A 19,062-nucleotide genomic window follows, 5' to 3' on the forward strand; every position below is an offset into this window, starting at 1 on the left:
TGGGGACATCATTGGGGACATCATTTGGGACATCACTGGGGACTTTGAGGACACTGGGGACAGCCCTGGGGACATTGGGAGGGGACTGGGGACACTGGGGAGACACGGGGGACATCAGGGACAGCCCTGGGGACATCACTGGGGACATCATTGGGGACATCACTGGGAGGTCTGGGACAGCCATGGAGACATCACGGGGCATTTGGGGACATCATTTGGGGGTTTGAGGACACTGGGAACAGTGCTGGGGACATTGGGGGACATTAGGAACATCATTGGGGACATTGTGGGGGATTGGAGACATTTGAGGGGATTGGGGACAGCCCTGGGGACATTTGGGGAACAATGGGGGGATTGGGGACATCGGGGACATTGGGGACATCCCTGGGGACCCGGGGACAGCCCTAGAGGGACAAGGGACAGGGGACGGCTCGGGCAACAGCCCTGGCGTGCCTTTGGGCTGGAGGGGTCATGGGGACAATGGTGACACCTGAGTGTCCCCCGGGCGCGTCATCTCCCCCCCGCCCAGAACTACAACTCCCAGCATGCTTCGCGCGGCACCGCGCCTAGACGGGGCGCGCCGATTGGCTGCGGCGTCTCCACCAATCAGCGGGCGCGTTGTTGGGCGTTTTCCGAGGAGCGGGCCGGCGCTGAGGGAAGGCAGGAAGAAGCCAAGATGGTTCTGGAGAGCACCATGGTGTGGTGAGAGCACCGCCCCGGCCCCGGGACCGTCCCTGCCGCCCCCCGGCAGCCCCACGGCAGCCCCCGGCCCGCCCCGGCTCGGCCCGGCCCGGCACGGCCGCTTTCCCTGAGTCATGGCGGGGGGGCGGAGCGGGCCCGGCCTGAGGGGCTGAGGGGGGACCGGGACGTGAGGGGACACTGAGGGGACACGGGGACGTGAGGGGACACTGAGGGACATGAGGGGACAGTGATGGACGTGAGGAGACAGGAGGAACATGAGGGGACAGTGATGGACGTGAGGGGACAGAGAGGGAAGTGAGGGGACACTGAGGGGACACTGATGGACATGAGGGGACACTGAGAGACATGAGGGGACTCTGAGGGACACGAGGGGACAGTGATGGACATGAGGGGACAGGGAGGGACGTGAGGGCACAGACAGGGACATGAGGGGACACTGAGGGATGAGGGGACAGGGACACCCCTGGGCCATTCCCAATGTTTTTCCCCAGAATTCCAGCATCGATAACAGCGAGTACATGGGGAATAACCTCATTTTTCCCAAAAAAAATCCCCAAAAAATCTCAAAAAATCTCAAAAAAATGCCATTATCAGGATCTCCACCCCACCCATCCTAAAGCAGGGAATTTCCTCAGTTAATTCCTGATTTTTTCCCTGGAATTGCACTGTCGACAACAGCGAGTACATGGGGAATAACCTCATTTTTCCCCAAAAAATCCCAAAAAAATCTCAAAAAAATGCCATTATCAGGATCTCCACCCCACCCACCCTAAAGCAGGGAATTTCCTGGAATACCCTCAGTTCATTCCCAGTTTTTTTTGTGGAATTTCAGTGTGGACAACAGCGAGTACACGTGAAAATAACCTCATTTTTCAAAAAAAATCCCTAAAAAATCCCCCCAAAAATCCCCAAAAAATCTCAAAAAATGCCATTATCAGGATCTCCGCCCCACCCACCCTAAAGAAGGGAATTTCCTCAGTTCATTCCCGATTTTTTTCCTTTGAATTCCAGTGTTGACAACAGCGAGTAGATGCAGAAATAACCTCATTTTCCCCCAAAAAGTTCCCTAAAAAATCCCCCCAAAATCCCCAAAAATCAGAATTTTCAGGATCTCAACGCCACCCACCCTAAAGAAGGGAATTTCCTCAGTTAATTCCTGATTTTTTCCCCTGGAATTTCAGCGTGGATAACAGCGAGTACATGCGGAAATAAATTCATTTTTCCCAAAAAAATCCCCCAAAAAATCCCCAAAAATCAGAATTTTCAAGATCTCAACCCCACCCACCCTAAAGAAGGGAATTTCCTCAGTTCATTCCCAATTTTTTCCCCAGAATTTCAGCATCAATTACAGCGAGTACATGCGGAAATAACCTCATTTACCCCAAAAAATCCCTAAAAAATCCTCCAAAATTTCCAAAAAAATACAGTTATCAGGATGTCAACCCTACCCACCCTTAAGAGGGAAATTTTCTCAGTTCATTCCCAATTTTTTCCCCTGGAATTCCATCGTGGACAACAGCGAGTACATGCGGAAATAACCTCATTTTCCCCAAAACAATCCCCCCAAAAATCTGATTTTTTGGGATCTCAACCCCAAGCATTCCAAAGATAATTTCATTTTTAGGATCTCCACCCCATCCACCCTTAAAAAGGGAATTTTTTGGGATACCCCCAAGCCATTCTTGATTTTTTTTCATGGAATTTCAGCGCCGATAACAGCAAATAAACCTTATTTTTTCCCAAATAAAGCAGATTTTAGTGAGCTAAAGCCCACCCATCCTAAAGCAGGGAATTTCCTGGGATACCCTCAGTTCATTCCCAGGTTTTTTTGTGGAATTCCAGCGTGGATAACAGCGAGTACATGCGAAAATAACCTCATTTTTCAAAAAAAAATCCCCCCAAAAATCCCAAAAAAATCTCAAAAAATGCCATTATCAGGATCTCCACCCCACCCATCCTAAAGAAGGGAATTTCCTCAGTTCATTCCCAATTTTTTTTCCTTTGAATTCCAGTGTTGACAACAGCGAGTAGATGCGGAAATAACCTCATTTTCCCCCCAAAAGTTCCCTAAAAAATCCCCCCAAAATCCCCAAAAATCAGAATTTTCAGGATCTCCACCCCACCCACCCTAAAGAAGGGAATTTCCTCAGTTAATTCCTGATTTTTTCCCCTGGAATTTCAGCGTGGATAACAGCGAGTACATGCGGAAATAAATTCATTTTTCCCAAAAAAATCCCCCCAAAAATCCCCAAAAATCAGAATTTTCAGGATCTCCACCTCACTCACCCTAAAGAAGGGAATTTCCTCAGTTCATTCCTGATTTTTTCCCTGGAATTGCAGTGTTGACAACAGCGAGTACATGCAGAAATAAATTCATTTTTCCCAAAAAAATCCCCAAAAAACCCCAAAAATCCCCAAAAAAATAAAAAAAAATCCAATTTTTCTCCACTTCACCCACCTTAAAGAAGGGAATTTTTTGGGATACCCTCAGTTAATTCCTGATTTTTTCCCTGGAATTGCAGCATCGATAACAGCGAGTACATGCGGAAATAACCTCGCTTTTCCCAAAAAAATTCTCAAAAATTTTCAAAAAATTCCCAAAAATCAGATTTTTCAGGATCTCCACCCCACCCATCCTAAAGAAGGGAATTTCCTCAGTTCATTCCTGATTTTTTCCCTGGAATTTCAGCGTGGATAACAGCGAGTAGATGCAGAAATAACCTCATTTTTCCCCCAAAAGTTCCCTAAAAAAATCCCCCAAAAATCCCCAAAAAATGCCATTATCAGGATCTCCACCCCACCCATCCTAAAGAAGGGAATTTCCTCAGTTAATTCCTGATTTTTTCCCTGGAATTCCAGCATCAATAACAGCGAGTACATGGGGAATAAACCTCATTTTCCCACAGAAAATCCCCCCAAAAAATCCCAAAAATCCGATTTTTCAGGATCTCAACCCTAGGTATCCCAAAGCAGGGAATTTCCTGGGATACCCTCAGTTCATTCCCGTTTTTTTTTGTGGAATTTCAGTGTGGACAACAGCGAGTACATGTGAAAATAACCTCATTTTTCAAAAAAAAATCCCTAAAAATCCCCCCAAAAAATCCCCAAAAAATGCCATTATCAGGATCTCCACCTCACTCACCCTAAAGAAGGGAATTTCCTCAGTTAATTCCTGATTTTTTTCCTTTGAATTCCAGCATTGATAACAGCGAGTAGATGCGGAAATAACCTCATTTTTCAAAAAAATATCCCTAAAAATCCCCCCAAAAATTCAAAAAAAATCCCAAAAAAATGCCATTATCAGGACCTCCACCCCACCCACCCTAAAGCAGGGAATTTCCTCAGTTCATTCCCAGTTTTTTTTGTGGAATTGCAGCGTGGATAACAGCGAGTACATGTGGAAATAACCTCATTTTTCCCCAAAAATCCCCCCAAAAAATCCCAAAAATCCGATTTTTCAGGATCTCAACCCTAGCTATCCCAAAGAAGGGAATTTCCTGGGATACCCTCAGTTCATTCCCAGTTTTTTTTGTGGAATTGCAGCGTGGACAACAGCGAGTACATGCGGAACGGGGACTTCCTGCCCACGCGGCTGCAGGCGCAGCAGGACGCCGTCAACATCGTGTGTCACTCCAAAACACGCAGCAACCCCGAGAACAACGTGGGCCTCATCACCCTGGCCAAGTAATCCCGGGAATCCTGGGGGTTCTGGGAATTCTGGGGTCGGGGGAGGCGGGAGAAGAGCTGGGAATTGCTGGGAAAGGGGGTTGGGATTCTGGGAATTTTCCCAATTGGAATGAGAGGGATTTGGGGATTTTGGGATCATTGGAGGTGGGGAAAGCTGGGAATGGTTGGGAAAAGGAGTTGGGATTTTGGGAATTTTCCCAGTTGGAATGGGAGGGATTTGGGGATCATTGGAGGTGGGGAAATCTGGGAATTCAAGGAAAAAGGAGCTGGGAATTGTTGGGAAAGGGAGATGGGAATTGGTGGGAACAGGAGCTGGGAATTGTTGGGAAAATGAGCTGGGAATTGTTGGAAAAAGGAGTTGGAATTTTGGGAATTTTCCCAATTGAAATGGGAGGGATTTTGGGGATTTGGGAATTTTCCCAGTTGGAATGGGTGGGATTTTGGGGTTTTAGAGGTGGGGAAAAGGAGCTGGGAATTGTTGGGAAAAGGAGTTGGGATTTGGGGGATTTTCCCAGTTGGAATGGGAGGGATTTTGGAGGTGGGGAAAGCTGAGAATTCAGGGAAAAGGAGCTGGGAATTGTTGGGAAAGGGAGATGGGAATTCAAGGAAAAGGAGCTGAGATTTGAGAATTTTCCCAGTTGGAATGGGAGGGATTTTGGGGATTTTGGAGGTGGGGAAGGCTGGGAATTCAGGGAAACGGAGCTGGGAATTGTTGAGAAAAAGAGCTGGGAATTCAAGGAAAAAGGAGATGGGAATTGTTGGGAAAAGGAGCTGGAAATTCAGGGAAAAGGAACTGGAGTTGGGAATTTTCCCAATTGGAATGGGAGGGATTTTGGGATTTTAGAGGTGGGGAAAAGGAGCTGGGAATTGTTGGGAATTTTCCCAGTTGGAACGGGAGGGATTTTGGGGATTTTGGAGGTGGGGAAATGTGGGAATTCAGGGAACAAGAGCTGGGAATTGTTGGGAAAGGGAGATGGGAATTGTTGGGAAAGGGAGATGGGAATTGTTGGGAAAAGGAGCTGGGAATTCAAGGAAAAATGAGCTGGGAATTGGGAATTTTCCCAGTTGGAATGGGAGGGATTTGGGGGGATTTTGGAGGTGGGGAAAGCTGGGAATTGCTGGGAACGGGAGCTGGGAATTCAGGGAAAAAAGAGCTGGGAATTGTTGGGAACAGGAACTGGGAATTGTTGGGAAAAGGAGCTGGGATTGGGGATTTTCCCAGTTGGAACGGGAGGGATTTTGGGGATTTTGGAGGTGGGGAAATGTGGGAATTCAGGGGGAAGAAGAGCTGGGAATTGCTGTGAACCATCCGGGATTTATTCCCCGCAGTAACTGCGAGGTGCTGACCACGCTGACCCCCGACACGGGCCGCATCCTCTCCAAGCTCCACACGGTCCAGCCCAAGGGGAAAATCACCTTCGGCACCGGGATCCGCGTGGCCCACGTCAGTGCCCCTGCACAATTCCCTGGGAATTCCTGGAATTCTGGGTGTTTTCCTGGAGTTGAAGGGTGTGAGGGTGGGAAATGGGATTTTCCTGGTGGAAATTTGGGTTTTTCTGGTGAGTTTTGGGGGTGGAAATGGTGGGGGAGGTTTTAAAGCTGAGCGTGAATCGGTGGAATTCCAGTTTAAATTTGGATGCACCAAAATTCCAGGAAATCCAAGGGAAATCTATGGAAAGCTCACAGAAATCCATGGAATTCCAAGATAAATCCATGGAAATAACACATAAATCCCAGGAAATCCAACAGAAATCCATGAAAAGCTCATATAAATCCATGGAAATCCACCCTAAATCCATGGAAATTTCACTTAAATCCCAAGAATTTCTGCCTCAGACTGGATCCCCTGGAGCAGATCCCGGGATCTGGGGCTGGGGGGGATCCTCATTCCTGGCCCAAAATCCTGGGAATGGCCCCAAATCCCGGGAATGGCCCCAAATCTGGGGATTTTGGTTCATATTTGGGGATTTTGGTCCCAAATCTGGGGATTTTGGTCCCAAATTGGGGATTTTAGTGCAGAATCTGGGGATTTTGGTTTCAAATCTTGGGGATTTTGGTTCATATTTGGGGATTTTGGTCCCAAATCTGGGATTTTGTCGCAGCTGGCCCTGAAGCACCGGCAGGGCAAGAACCACAAGATGAGGATCATCGCCTTCGTGGGCAGCCCCGTGCAGGACAGTGACAAGGACGTGAGTGGGGACAGGACTGGGACAGGGATCAGCCTGGGATTAACCTGAGATTAACCTGGGATTAACCTGGGATCAGTCTGGGATTGGGGCTGGGATCAGCCTGGGATTGGGGCTGGGATCAGTCTGGGATTGGGGCTGGGATCAGTCTGGGATTGGGGCTGGGATCAGTCTGGGATCAGTCTGGGATTGGGGCTGGGATCAGTCTGGGATTGGGGCTGGGATCAGTCTGGGATCAGTCTGGGATTGGGGCTGGGATCAGTCTGGGATTGGGGCTGGGATCAGTCTGGGATTGGGGCTGGGATCAGTCTGGGATTGGGGCTGGGATCAGTCTGGGATTGGGGCTGGGATCAGTCTGGGATCAGTCTGGGACTGGGGCTGGGATCAGTCTGGGATTGGGGCTGGGATCAGTCTGGGATTGGGGCTGGGATCAGTCTGGGATTGGGGCTGGGATCAGTCTGGGATTGGGGCTGGGATCAGTCTGGGATTGGGGCTGGGATCAGTCTGGGATCAGTCTGGGATTGGGGCTGGGATCAGTCTGGGATTGGGGCTGGGATCAGTCTGGGATCAGTCTGGGATTGGGGCTGGGATCAGTCTGGGATTGGGGCTGGGATCAGTCTGGGATTGGGGCTGGGATCAGTCTGGGATTGGGGCTGGGATCAGTCTGGGATCAGTCTGGGATCAGTCTGGGATCAGTCTGGGATCAGTCTGGGATCAGTCTGGGATCAGTCTGGGATTGGGGCTGGGATCAGTCTGGGATTGGGGCTGGGATCAGTCTGGGATCAGTCTGGGATCAGTCTGGGATCAGTCTGGGATCAGTCTGGGATTGGGGCTGGGATCAGTCTGGGATCAGTCTGGGATTGGGGCTGGGATCAGCCTGGGATTGGGGCTGGGATCAGTCTGGGATTGGGGCTGGGATCAGTCTGGGATTGGGGCTGGGATCAGTCTGGGATCAGTCTGGGATCAGTCTGGGATTGGGGCTGGGATCAGTCTGGGATCAGTCTGGGATCAGTCTGGGATCAGTCTGGGATTGGGGCTGGGATCAGTCTGGGATCAGTCTGGGATCAGTCTGGGATCAGTCTGGGATTGGGGCTGGGATCAGCCTGGGATTGGGGCTGGGATCAGTCTGGGATTGGGGCTGGGATCAGTCTGGGATTGGGGCTGGGATCAGTCTGGGATTGGGGCTGGGATCAGTCTGGGATCAGTCTGGGATCAGTCTGGGATTGGGGCTGGGATCAGTCTGGGATCAGTCTGGGATCAGTCTGGGATTGGGGCTGGGATCAGTCTGGGATTGGGGCTGGGATCAGTCTGGGATTGGGGCTGGGATCAGTCTGGGATCAGTCTGGGATCAGCCTGGGATTGGGGCTGGGATCAGTCTGGGATTGGGGCTGGGATCAGTCTGGGATCAGATCCAGGAATACAGGGTTGGGTCTAGAAATGTGGGATCTGGTTTGGGATCATGGGATTGTCTCTGGGATCTGCTCTGGGCGTACAGCACTGGGTCTGGGATCAGGTCTGGGAAATATGGGATCAACAGCTCTGGGATTGGCTCCAGGGAAATCTGGGATTGGCTCTGGGATCAGTGCAGGATCAGCCTGGGATTGGCTCCCAGGAAATCCAGGGATCAGCCCAGGATTGGGCCCAGGATTGGAGTGGATCTCTGGGATCTGGGGCAGCCCAATCCCAAATTCCTGTGGGCTCCAGGCTCTGGGGCAGATCCCAGATCCCTTCTGATCCTGGGGAATTCCTGATTTCCCCAGCTGGTGAAGTTGGCCAAGCGCCTGAAGAAGGAGAAAGTCAACGTGGACATCATCAACTTCGGGGAGGAGGTGAGGGAATTCCAGGAATTCCAGGAATTCCCACATTCCAGAGGGAAATGCCCACATTCCAGGGGGGAAATTCCCACATTCCAGAGGGGAATTCCCACATTCCATGGGGAAATTCCAGAGTTGTTCCCACTTTCCCTGTCAGAGCTGGAAAACCCTGATGGATTTTTTTGGGAATCAGCTCAATCCTTGAGAATTTTGGGGGATTTCTCCCAGTTTAATGTTCCAAGGAAAACCCCAATTCCCAGCCTTTCCTTGGATCCCAAACCCTTCCCATCCCTCATTTCCCGCTGGGAATCTTCCAACTCCTCGACACTTGAGTTCTGCATTCCCAGAGCCCCTTTCCTTCCATCACCACCCCAAAAAACTCCAAATCCTTTAATCTCCCTCAGCACTAAATCCCAAAAAACCCAAATTCCCAACCTTTCCCTGGATCCCAACTCTCAGACTTTCCCTGGATCTGAAAACTTCCCCATCCCTCATTTCCCTTTGGGAATTTCTGAGTCGGATTTGAGGATTTTGGAGCTCTTTCTCACCATTTAACGATCCCATAAATCCCAAAACCCCAAATCCCTTTTCCCTTCCCCAGAGCCGAACCCCACAGGCTCACAGATCCCAAAAAACCCCAATTCCCAACCATTCTCTGATCCCAAACCCTTCCCATCCCTCATTTCCTGCTGGGAATTTTCCATCCTTCACACTTAGATTTAACAATCTTGGAGCCCTTTCTCACCCTTTAACGATCCCATAAACCCCAAGTCCTTTGGGTCTTCCAACACCAAACCCCACAGGCTCACAGATCCCAAAAAACCCAAATTCACAACCTCTCCCTGGATCCCAATTCACAACCTCTCCCTGGATCCCAGACCTTTCCCATCCTTGATTTTCAGCTGGAATTTTCCAACTCCTTCACCCTTGGATTTGAGGATCTCGGAGCCCTTTCTCAGCATTTAACAATCTCACAAAACCCCAAATCCTTCAATCTCCCCCAGAACCAAATCCCACGGGCTTACAGGTCCCAAAGAAAACCCCAATTCCCAACCATTCCCTGGATCCCAAACCCTTCCCATCCCTCATTTCCCGCTGAGAATTTTCCAACTCCTCGACACTTGAGTTCCACATTCCCAGAGCCCTTTCCCACCTTCCCCACCCCACAAAACCCCTTTTCCCTCCCGCAGAACCAAATCCCATGGGGTCACAGATCCCAAAAAAACCCAATTCCCGACCATTCCCTGATCCCAAACCTTTCCCACCTTTCATTTCCCGCTGGGATTTTCCATCTCCTCGACACTTGAATTCCACATCCCCAGAGCCTTTTTCCAACATTTAATGATCCCATAAACCCCAAATGCCTTGGACTGTTCTAACATCAAACCCCACAGGCTCACAGATCCCAAAAATCCCCTTGATTTTCAGCTGGAATTTTCCAACTCCTTCACCCTTGGATTTGAGGATCTCTGAGCCCTTTCCCACCTTCCCCACCCCACAAACCCCCCAAACCCCAACCCCCTCTTTCCCCCTGTCCCCTCCCCGTGCTCCCTGCCCTCCCCCAGCATTCCCAAATCCCATTTTTCCCATGCCAGGAGGCGAACACGGAGAAGCTGACGGCGTTCATCACGGCGCTCAACGGGAAGGACGGCAGCGGCTCCCACCTGGTGACGGTTCCCCCGGGGCCCAGCCTGGCCGACGCCCTCATCAGCTCCCCCATCCTGGCCGGGGAGGGGGGGGCCATGCTGGGCCTGGGGGCGTCTGACTTCGAGTTTGGGGTGGATCCCAGTGCTGACCCCGAGCTGGCCCTGGTGAGGATCCCAAAATTCCAAAAAAATTGGGTGTTTATAGCACCGAAATCGCGAATCGGGCGATTGACCCATGGTGGTGGGTGAGGGTGGGGCAATGCTGGGCCTGGGGGTGTCAGACTTTGAGTTTGGGGTGGATCCCAGCGCTGACCCCGAGCTGGCCCTGGTGAGCATCACAGAATTCCCAAAATTCCCACAAAATTTGGTGTTTCCAGCACCAAAATCCCGTAAAATCGCAAATCAAGAGATATCTCCATCCTGGGCAGGGCCATGCTGGGCCTGGGGGTGTCTGATTTCGAGTTTGGGGTGGATCCCAGTGCTGACCCCGAGCTGGCCCTGCTGAGCATCACAGAATTCCCAAATTATTTATTTGGAATTTATTATTTATTATTTGTTTGGGATTTATTTGGGGATTTGTGGATTTGGAGATTTTGGGGATTGTGGGATTGGGGATTTGGGGGATTTAAGGATTTGGGATTTGGGGATTTTGGCATTTGGGGATATATTTGCGGATTTATTTGGGGATTTATTTTGGGGATTTAGGTTTTGGGGATTTGGGATTTGTGGATTTGGGATTCAGGCATTCGGGGATTTGGGGATTTATTTGGGGATTTGAGGATTCTGGGATTGGGGATTTTGGGATTTCGGGAATTTTGGGGATATGTGGATTTGGGCATTTGAGGATTTATTTGGGGCTTTATTTGGGGATTTATTTAGGGATTTTGGGATGGATTTTATGATTTATTCTGTGATTTCTCCCCCAGGCCCTGCGGGTGTCGATGGAGGAGCAGCGGCAGCGGCAGGAGGAGGAGGCGCGGAGAGCTGCGGCAGCTTCTGCAGCCGAGGCCGGGATCGGGGCCACCGGAGGGGATGGTGAGGGGTTTATAGGGTTTATGGGGTTTATAGGATGGGGTTTATGGGGTTTATAGGATGGGGTTTGTGGGGTTGGGATGAGGGGATGGAGAGCTGCGGCAGCTTCTGCAGCTGAGGCCGGGATCGGGGCCACCGGAGGGGATGGTGAGGGGTTTAGGGGATTTATGGGATTGAGATTTATGGGATGGGAATGAGGGAATGGGATGGAGCTGGGACAGGGATGGGATTCCTTATCCATCCCCTGAATTCCATGAATTCCCTATCCATCCCTGAATTCTCTGTCCATCCCCTAAATCCCATAAATCCCCTGAATCCCCTGTCCATCCCATAAATCCCCTGAATCGCCTGTCCATCCCATAAATCCCCTAAATGCCCTGGATTTGCAGGGTCAGACGAGGCGCTGCTGAAGATGACGATGGGCCCGGCGGAGTTTGGCCGCGCGGGGCTGCCCCACCTGTCCATCCCTGAATTCCCTGACTTCTCTGACTTCCCTGAATCCCCTGAATTCCCTGTCCATCCCATAAATCCCATAAATGCCCTGTCCATCCCCTAATTGCCCTAAATGACTGATAAACAATTGCAGAGTCAGACGAGGCGCTGCTGAAGATGACGATGGGCCCGGCGGAGTTTGGCCGCTCAGGGCTGCCCCACCTGTCCATCCAATAAATCCCTGAATCCCCTGAATTCCCTGTCCACCCCATAAATGCCCTGACTCCCTTTCCATCCCATAAATCCCATAAATGCCCTGTCCATCCCCTAAATGCCCTAAATGACTGATAAACAATTCCAGAGTCGGACGAGGCGCTGCTGAAGATGACGATGGGCCCGGCGGAGTTTGGCCGCGCGGGGCTGCCCCACCTGTCCATCCCTGAATTCCCTGAATCCCCTGAATTCCCTGACTCCCTGTCCATCCTATAAATCCCATAAATTCCTGTTCCATCCCCTAATTGCCCTAAATGACTGATAAACAATTCCAGAGTCGGACGAGGCTCTGCTGAAGATGACGATGGGCCCGGCGGAGTTTCACCGCTCGGGGCTGTCCCACCTGTCCATCCCTGAATTCCCTGAATCCCCTGAATCCCCTGACTCCCTGTCCATCCCATAAATCCCACAAATCCCATAAATTCCCCTAATTGCAGAGTCGGACGAGGCGCTGCTGAAGATGACGATGGGCCCGGCGGAGTTTGGCCGCTCAGGGCTGCCCCACCTGTCCATCCCTGAATTCCCTGAATCCCTTTCCATCCCATAAATCCCTGAATTCCCTGTCCATCCCATAAATCCCCTGACTCCCTGTCCATCCCATAAAGCCCCTAAATCCCATAAATTCCCCTAATTGCAGAGTCGGACGAGGCGCTGCTGAAGATGACGATGGGCCCGGCGGAGTTTGGCCGCGCGGGGCTGCCCGACCTGAGCTCCATGAGCGAGGAGGAGCAGATCGCATACGCCATGCAGATGTCCCTGCAGGGGGCTGGTGAGGGGGGAAACAGGGGAAAATGGGGGGAAGATATGGGGAAAATTGAGGGGAAAATGCAGGGGAAAGTGAGGGAAAATCTCGGGAAAAGTGACAAAAAAATGTGGGAAAATTGAGAGGAAAATGTGGGGAAAATGAGGGGGGAAATGTGGAGAAAATGAGGGGGAAATGTGGGGAAAATGCAGGGAAAATGCAGGGGAAAAATGTAGGGGAAAATGTGGGGAAAAAAACAGGGGGAAATGAGGGGAAAAATGAGAGGAAAAATGAGGGGAAAATGTGGGGAAAAAGAGGAAAAGCTGGGGAAAATGTGGGGAAAAGGTGGGGGAAAAAATGGGGAAATTAGGGAAAAATTAGGGAAAAATGTGGGGGAAATGAGGGGAAAAATGAGAGGAAAAGTGAGGGGAAAATGTGAGGAAAAAGAGAGGAAAAGCTGGGGAAAATGTGGGGAAAAGGTGGGGGAAAAAACGGGGAAATTAGGGAAAAATTAGGGGAAAATGAGGGGACAAAAGAGGAAAAATGTGGGGAAAACATGCAGAAAATGCAGGAGAAATGCCAGAAGACTGAAGGAAAATTGAGGGGAAACTGAGGGAAAAATTAAAGGGAAAAATGCAGGAAATGTGTGGGAAAAACAAGGGAAAAACTTGGGAAAATTGTTGGAAAACTGAGGGAAAATTGAGGGAAAAATGAGGGAAAACTGGGAAAATTAAGGGAAAATTATGGGAAAACCACAGGGAAACCTCCGGAAAACTGTGGGAAAAACCTCAGGAGAAATCTCAGGAAAAGCTTGGGGAAACCTTGGGGAAAACTCAGGAAAAGCACAGGAAAATTTCAGGAAAACTTCAGGAAGATCTTGAGGGTTTTTTTCCATGGATTTTTGAGATGAGATTTGGGGTTTTGGATAATTTCCCCAAACTGAGGTGGACAAAACTTTGGGAAAAGCTGAGGAATGTGACCCTGGCTGATCCCAGGGGATTTTTCCATGTGTTTTTTGTGGCAGAGTTTGCCCAGGCCGAGGCGGCCGAGGTGGACAGCGGGGCTGCCATGGACACCTCCGAGCCTGCCAAGGTCAGCCCGGGGCAATCCTGGACTTCTGCCACATCCCAGAGATCCCAGAGATCCCAAAAATCCCAGAAATCCCATCCTAGCAATCCCAGCAATCCCAGAAATCTCATAAACCCCATCCCATAAATTCCATAAGTCCCGTAAATTCCATAAATCCCCTCATACCCTTCCCAAAAATCCCATAAATCTCATTCCTATAAATCCCATCAATCCCATTCCCCTAAATCCCATTCCAACCCATCATTCCCATCATTTCAATCCCATAAATAAATCCCATAAATCCCATAAATCCCATCCCATCAATCTCATAAATCCCATCCCACAAATCCCATCCCACCCACAGGATGGGAATGGGATCATCCTCAAGGCCAAACAATCCCAAATCCCCCGGGAGGATCCCAAATTCCCAAATTCAGATTATCCCAAATTCTCTGGATTTTACTCCAGATCCTGATTATCCCAAATTCTCTGGGACCATCCCAAATCCCCAGGATGATCCCAAATTCCCTGGATTTTTCCTGTGGATCCTAATTATTCCAAATCCCTTGGGATGATCCTGAATTCCCCAGGCTGATCCCAAATTCCCCAGGACAATCCCAAACTCCCCCAGGACAATCCCAAACCCTCTGGGACAATCCCAAAACCCCCAGGACAATCCCAAAACCCCCAGGACCATCCCAAATCCCCAGGATTATCCCAAACTCCCCAGGATGATCCCAAACCTCCCAGGACAATCCCAAACCCTCTGGGACAATCCCAAGCCCCCCTGGGATGATCCCAAACCCCCCAAGAGAATCCCAAATCCCCCAGGACAATCCCAAACCCCCTAAGACAATCCCAAAACCCCTCAGGACAATCCCAAACCCCTCAGGACCATCCCAAATCCCTTGGGACCATCCCAAACCCCCTCAGGACTATCCCAAAATTCCCTGGGACAACCCCAAACCACTCAGGACAATCCCAAACCCCTTGGGACGATCCCAGACCCCCTCAGGATGATCCCAAACCCCCAAAAGACAATCCCAACCCCCCCAGGACAATCCCAAACCCCTCGGGACAATCCCAAAATTCCCTGGGACAATCCCAAACCACTCAGGATGATCCCAAACCCCTCAGGATGATCCCAACCCCCCCAGGACGATCCCAAACCCCCCAGGACAATCCCAAACTCTCCGGGACTATCCCAAACCCCTTGGGATGATCCCAAACCCCCCAGGACAATCCCAAACTCTCCGGGACTATCCCAAACCCTCAGAATTCCCCCCAAATCCTCATTTTTCCCCCCTGGGGCAGGAGGAGGACGACTATGACGTGATGCAGGACCCCGAGTTCCTGCAGAGTGTCCTGGAGAACCTGCCCGGGGTGGACCCCAACAACGAGGCCATCAGGAACGCCATGGGCTCCCTGTCTCAGGCCAGCAGGGACAGCAGCAGGGACACCAACAGGGACAGGAAGGACGAGGAGAAGAAATGAAAATCCCCCTGAAATTCCTGGGAAAAAATTCCCCAGGAAAAACTGGGCGGGAAAATGGAGAAGCCATGGAATGTCTTGGGAATTGAATAAATAAAAGGAATCAAAGGATTTTGTTGGGAATAAACAGAATTTTCTTGGGGATCTAAAGGGATTTCTTGGGAATCACAGAAATAAAAGGAATCAAATTAATTTTCTTGGGAAACAAAGGAATTTTCTTGGGAATAAAGCAAATTTGTTGGAAATAAACGGGATTTCTTGGGAACAAAGTTAATTTCTTGGGAATCAAAGGAATTCTTTGGGAATCAAAAGAATTCGTTGGGAATCAACAGAATTTTCTTGGGAATATAAGGAATCTCTTGGGAATCAAAGGGATTTCTTGGGCATTGCAGGAATAATAAAAGGGATTTCTTGGGAATAAAAGGAATCTCAGGAACAAACTGAATTTCTTGGGAATCGTGGGAAATTCTTGAGAATGGTGGGAAGAATCAAAGGGATTCTTTGGAAATCAAAGGAGTTTCTTGGGACTGAAAGGGATTTCTTGAAAATCAAGGAAATTTCTTGGGAATCAAAGAGATTTCTTAGGAATCCAAGGGATTTTTTGGAATCATGGCAACTTCTTTGGAAATTGCAGGAAATTCTTGGAAACCAAGGAATTTTTTTGGGAATCAAAGGGATTTCTTGGGAATCAAAGGATGTTTTTTGGGAATGATGGGAATGAAAGGAATTTCTTGGGAATAAAAGGAATTTTTTGGGAATTGTGGGACTAATAAGAGGAGTTTCTGGACTCGGGCCAATGGAATTCTGGAATTCCCTGGATTTGCGCCACTGGAATTCTGCAATTCCTGCAGCAGCTCCCGGCATCCCCCGCGGGCTGTTTACAGTGAGCCTGAGGGGCGCGGCCTGCAGGTTGATTGACAACAGAATCAACCAATCAGCGGGCGGGGGAGACTGATGTTGACCAATAAAATAGCGAAGAAGGCGGGATTAAATATGAGCGGCATCTCTACGGACCAATCAACGAAGGGGATTTTCTTGGCGGGCTTTTGGGCACCCCAGCCAATGGGAGAGCGAAGAAACAGACGCTACTTTGAGTGACAGCGATCTCCACCAATGGAATCGCGCATCAGGCGGATGTGGGCGAGACATCCTCTCAGACGCCTCTGTGATTGACGGCTCTGGGAGCCAATGGGAGGAGGCAGCTGAAGTCATTCCGGGCGGGTTCTGGCGCTGAGGGACAAATCCCGCGCCCAATTGGAGCTCCCGGTTCGGAGCCGCCGCCATGGACGCTCCCACAGGCCAATGGCGGCCGGAACCCGCGCTTGATAAACAGCGCACCTTGACCAATGAGAAGCGAGACGAGGCGGGGGGCAATTGATAGACAGCGCTTTTAGCCAATCAGAAGCGAGATGCGCCAGCGCTGGCAGCCATTAGAAAGCGCGGACACCGCGGTGGGCGGGGCTTTGCTTATTGAATGACACCCGCTCTCCCCAATCAACACCCCCAATAAGGGGCTGGTCCCGCTCAGCCAATGGAGAGTGCGGACGGCCGCGATCAGCATTGATTGACAGCAGAACAAACCAATCATAATACGGTTTTAAATGATTGACAGGTGTTTTCTCCAATGGGAGAGCGCGGGGAGGGCGGGACGCGCGGCGGCGGCGGGCGGCGGGGCCGGGGGGGCCAAGCAGGAAGTGGCGGAGGGGAAGCGGCGCCGCCGAGGGGCCCGAGCGGGACCGGGCCGGGGCCGGGATCGGGAATCGGGAACTGGGACCGAGAACCGCGATCGGAACCGGGAGCGGCACCGGGCGGCGGCAGCCGGGGAGGGAGCGGCCCCGGGCGCGGCTCCAGGTAGCGGGGCCGGAGGGGTCAAGGCCTGGAGGGGGGGGCGAGGCCCGGGCGGGAAGCGCGGCCTGAGGGGCCCGGCCCGGGGCGGGAGGGACCGCACAAATCTCGGGGTTTGGAGGGGTCATCGTCACCTCTTCACTCCCAAAATCCCAGGTTTGGGGGGTCATGGTCATCCCCACAATCCCTGGGATTTTGGAGGGTCACGGATAAAAAAATCCCGGGGTTTGGAGGGGTCATCGTCATCTTTTCCCTCAGAAAATCCCGGGGTTTGGGGGGTCGGGGTCTCCCTTTAACATCCCAAATCCCCGAGTTTGGAGGGGTCGTCGTCACCTCTTCCCTCCCAAAATCCCGGGTTCTGGGGGTCATGGTAATCCCCACAATCCTTGGAATTTTTGAGGTTTATGGGCAGAAATTCTCGGGATTTTGGAGGCGTCATCATCAGCTTTTCCCCCTGGAAGTCCCGGGATTTTGGGGGGTCACGTCATTGATTCCCAAGTTGGAATTTTGGAGGGTCACGTCACCCTTTCCCATCCCAAATCCCGGGGTTTGGAGGGATCATCCCACAAAAAAAAACCCCAAAAAAATCCCGGGATTTGTGAGGATCGGGATCATCCTCATCCTAAAATTTTATGGGGTCGCGGTCAGTCCTTGCCCGTCCCAAATCCTGGGGGTTTGAGGGGTCACGGTGATGGAATTTTGGGGAGTTTGGGGTGGGGAATTTGGGATGGGGAGTTTGGGATTGGGAGTTTGGGATGGGAAATTTGGGGTTGGGATGGGGAATTTGGGATTGGAGTGAAGAGTTTGGGATGGGGAATTTGGGATGAGGAAATTGGGATTGGGATTGGGAGTTTGGGATGGGGAGTTTGGGATGGGGAATTTGGGATGGGGAATTTGGGATGGGGAATTTGGGATGGGGAATTTGGGATTGGGAGTTTTTGGGATGGGGAATTTGGGGTTGGGATGAGGAGTTTGGGGTGGGGAATTTGGGATGGGGAGTTTGGGATCTGTGTGAGGAGTTTGGGACAGGGATGGAGAATTTGAGATTTGGAGTTCGGGATCAGGACAGGGAGTTTGGGATCAGGATTGGGGGTTTGGGATCCTTATGAGGAGTTTGGGATGGGAATGAGGAGTTTGGGATTGAGAGTTTGGGATTGGGATGGGGAATTTGGGATCGGGATTGGGAGTTTGGGATTGAGAGTTTGGGATCAGAATGAGGAATTTGGGATTGGGAAATTGGGATTTTTAGTTCGGGATCAAGACAGGGAATTTGGGATTGGAATGGAGAGTTTGGGATCAGGATGGGGAGTTTGGGGTGGGGAATTTGGGATTGGAGTGAAGAGTTTGGGATGGGCAGTTCAGGATGGGGAATTTGGGATGGGGAGTTTGGGATCGGGATGGGGAATTTAGGGTTGGGATTGGGAGTTTGGGATCAGGATGAGGAGTTTGGCATCAGGAAATTGGGATTTTTAAATCTGGCTCAAGACAGGGAATTTGGGATTGGAATGGAGAGTTTGAGATCAGGATCAGGACGGGGAGTTTGGGATTGCAATGAGGAATTTGGGATTGGCATTTTAGGATCAGATGGAGACCCTGGAACTCTGAATATTTGGGAAACCCCCCAAATCCCAAAAACAGAAAACCTGCCCAGACCCCCCTGGCCTTGTGGGAATCCTGGGAGGGCTGGAACCGTCCCCTTCCCTGGGGGGGTTTTGGGATCTGCTGGGGTTTTTGGGATCTGCTGGGATTTTTGGGATCTCCTGGGATTTCCAGGATCCTGGGATGGGGGCCAGCCGTGGCTCCAGGGCCGGCAGATGGTGGGGAATTAATTTAATTCCCTCCAAATCCCGGGAATTGATCCCACACGGATCCCTGGGGAGGAGGCAGCTCTGCCGGGGTGGGGAAAGGACAGGGCTGGGGAGGTTGGGATGGGGAATTTGGGATTGGGAGTTTAGGATTGGGATGGGGAGTTTGGGATCAGGATGGGGATTTTGGGATCAGGGGTTTGGGATTGGGAATTTGGGGTCAGAATTGGGGAGTCTGGGATTGGGGATTGGGATGTGGAGTTTGGGATGGGGAGTTTGGGATTGGGATGGGGATTTTGGGATTGGGGATTTGGGATCGGGGTGGGGGGGGGATCAGAA

The 19,062-nt window shown here is 51.0% G+C and overlaps 2 protein-coding genes across 2 annotated transcripts in view; both read left to right on the forward strand.

Annotated features, from left to right (window-relative positions):
- Nucleotides 1-609: 609 nt before the first annotated feature.
- Nucleotides 610-15,184, forward strand: PSMD4 (proteasome 26S subunit ubiquitin receptor, non-ATPase 4). The gene is made up of 10 exons (XM_083879082.1): nt 610-702; nt 4,246-4,386; nt 5,719-5,833; nt 6,492-6,578; nt 8,336-8,404; nt 9,985-10,200; nt 10,962-11,070; nt 12,410-12,541; nt 13,539-13,606; nt 14,897-15,184. The coding sequence occupies exons 1-10, from the start codon at nt 677-679 to the stop codon at nt 15,074-15,076; spliced, it is 1,143 nt and encodes a 380-aa protein (XP_083735208.1). The 5' UTR covers nt 610-676; the 3' UTR covers nt 15,077-15,184.
- Nucleotides 15,185-16,739: 1,555 nt separating this feature from the next.
- The window catches only part of ZNF687 (zinc finger protein 687), a 33,575-nt gene continuing 31,252 nt past the window's right edge, over nt 16,740-19,062 (forward strand). The window contains exon 1 of the mRNA XM_083879064.1: nt 16,740-16,924. The gene's annotated coding sequence lies outside the window, so the exon portion shown is untranslated. The remainder of the gene's footprint in view (nt 16,925-19,062) is intronic.

This window comes from Zosterops lateralis (assembly GCF_965231275.1).
Source record: "Zosterops lateralis genome assembly, chromosome: 27".
NCBI classification, from domain to species: domain Eukaryota; kingdom Metazoa; phylum Chordata; class Aves; order Passeriformes; family Zosteropidae; genus Zosterops; species Zosterops lateralis.